Source organism: Monoraphidium neglectum (genome assembly GCF_000611645.1).
Source record: "Monoraphidium neglectum strain SAG 48.87 unplaced genomic scaffold scaffold03040, whole genome shotgun sequence".
NCBI lineage: Eukaryota > Viridiplantae > Chlorophyta > Chlorophyceae > Sphaeropleales > Selenastraceae > Monoraphidium > Monoraphidium neglectum.
In genome coordinates, this window is record NW_014010588.1 from 1 (window position 1) to 2448 (window position 2448).

The window sequence follows — 2448 nt, forward strand, 5'->3', positions numbered from 1 at the left end:
CCCCCACCCCCCACACACACACATACAGACGCACGACGGGCAGGACCCCCTCATATGGGAGAGCGACGAGCTGTCGCGCATCAGGGAGCTCCATGCGCGCAGCTTTGCTGACAAGGCGGAGTACCTGGCCGCCAAGGACCTGGCGGGGTACCTGGGGCTTGGGCGGGTCGAGCAGCTGCACATGCCGCTGCCGCTGCACATCGTGTTCATCGGGTTCCAGGTGGGCGGAGGGCGGGGGGTTTTGAGAGCGCCGTGCATTCGATGACGGCTTGGGGTTGCGTGGGATACTTGCTGCTTGAGAGGTTTGAAGAAGGGGGTCAGGAAGGGGATAGACGAGACAATGCGCGTGCCTCAGCAGCCCCCTGCTGCGGGACCGCGTATGGAGGGTGAACCGATGGGCAAGCAGAGGTTGGTTTCCTATCAGCATGCGAGCGGGCCCAGGGGCGGCAGATGGAGAGGGGGACTGGTGTGGGGGCCGTCTCTGCTACAGGAGGGCTGTGGCGGCGGCGAGGCTTCCAGCAATGCGTCTGCGGCCAGGGGCTGGTCGGCAGATCGACGTCAGCTGGCAAGCACAGCGGAGGAGCCCCTCAAGTGCGGTCGGGGACCTGTCCTGATGCGCCGCTCGCGCACGCGTTCGCGCGCGCACGTGTGCAATACGCACAACCGACCCCTCGCTCCCCCTGGTCGCAAGGGCGATGGCAACGCACGCGTGCGCCTGGACGAGCTGGCGCTGACGGAGTGGTTTGGCCACATGGACCACCTGATGCCGCACACGCGGGTGTCGCTGGCGGATCTCACCTGCCTCGATGACGGTGGGCGGCTGGGGCCACTAGGAGGGAGGGGACACGGGCGCTGCCCCATGCAGCGGCCGCGGGCTCGCGGGCCGCCGGTGGGAACGCGAGGCTCCGCAGCGGCGCCGCCGTGCGGCCCGTGGCAGACGCGATGGGCACCTGTGCAGCAGGCACGCAATTTCCTTCCCAGGAACAACATCCCACCCCCCCCCCACACACACACACACCAATGGGCTTGCCCGCCGCGTTGTGCTGCATGAGCAGGGCACTGCGCCGGGCGCGTCGAGGGGTCGATGTCGCCCTCCCCCCTGCCGGCCCATGTGCGCCTCAACTTCAGCTGCAACGTGGTGGTGGTCCAGAAGGGCGAGGTGCTGGAGACCTACGAGCGCGCGGTCAACGCGTTCAGCCGGCCGGTGGACCCCGACTTTGAGACGGGGACGCAGCAGGTGAGGGAGTTGTGTGTGTGTGTGTGTGTGTTTTTGAGTGTGTGTGTGTGTGTCTTAGGAGGCCCTGTGTGCAGGGTACGTGGTTGGCGCTGGGAGTCAGCGCTGCGGGAAGGAGTTTGTGACGGGGTTGCAAGTGGTCGTGTCAAAACCAAGCCCGCGGGCAGCGATGGGAATAGGGAAGCGGGCGCTCGGGCGCAGCGCCGCGGGAGAGGAGCCGCGCCTGCCGGCGTGCAGCCTGCGAGAAAGATGGGAGGTCCAAGATGACTGAAGCATCAGGGAATTGCGTTATTCGGCTGGCGGCGCCGCCAAGATGGGCGCACTCGCAGGCCGCGTCGGCACAGCGTGCGGCTTGCCGCTCCACTGATCGCCTCGGCCACCGCTCGCCAAAACACCGAGACCGAGAAGCGCCAAAGCACCAACTACCTCGCGTGCTGAACCTCAGGTGGATGCGCTCAAGTTTGAGCCCTTCATTGATTCTTTTGTGGAGGGCCTCGGCTTGGACCGGGGCTACACCATGATCGTGGTCAACCCCAAGTGGTCCTCTAGTTTGGCATCCTATGGGTTCAGGGCCGGCTACAGTGTCGACGAGATGATGATGCTGCAGGAGCAGGTGGGGGCGGGTTTGGTCTTGTGTGAGTGTGTGTGTCCATATGTCAGTGTGCATGTGTGTGCATGCACGTGCCTGCACACTCTGTGTGTCTGTCTGTGTGTGTGTGTGTGTGTGTGTGTGCGTGTGTGTTGCACACCCATCAACCCAGAATGTGGGTGGATGGGTGGGTGCATGGGTGGGTGTATGGTGTCAGCACAGGGTTGTTTCGTGCGTGGGGTGGGTTGGTGGGTGGTTTGTTTGAGGGCGGGGACTTGGTTCATGGAGGGACGGCTGGCTGCAAAGGAGTGCAGTGTGTCAGGGTGTTGGTTTGGGTGGGTGATGCTGCTGACAGAAGAAGCTCACGTCTGGCTTATGTATGTGTTGTACCTTTCAAGCATGCTGCAGGAAATTTGGACCTGGCATTTAACCTGCTTGGGTCGGTCGACGCATTTGACGTGCCATTCACGATGCCTGTGGCGTGGGGCAGGACGCTGCCCTGCGTGTCGCAAGAGCGTGTGCGGACACGCCCTCCTCTTGTCACCACCACAAACACCAGCACCGCCAGCAGCAACACCACCACCATCACCACCGCAACACCCCACCCCCACCCACCCCATCCCCC

General features: G+C 64.1%; 1 protein-coding gene across 1 annotated transcript in view; it reads left to right on the forward strand.

The window, feature by feature from the left end:
- Positions 1–613: 613 nt before the first annotated feature.
- MNEG_12058 (hypothetical protein) overlaps positions 614–2448 on the forward strand; it is a gene marked incomplete at both ends in the record, with an annotated part of 7637 nt that continues 5802 nt past the window's right edge. The window contains 3 exons of the mRNA XM_014039470.1: positions 614–812; positions 1056–1237; positions 1680–1847. Of these exons, the coding sequence (XP_013894924.1) occupies positions 614–812; positions 1056–1237; positions 1680–1847 (549 nt within the window). The remainder of the gene's footprint in view (positions 813–1055; positions 1238–1679; positions 1848–2448) is intronic.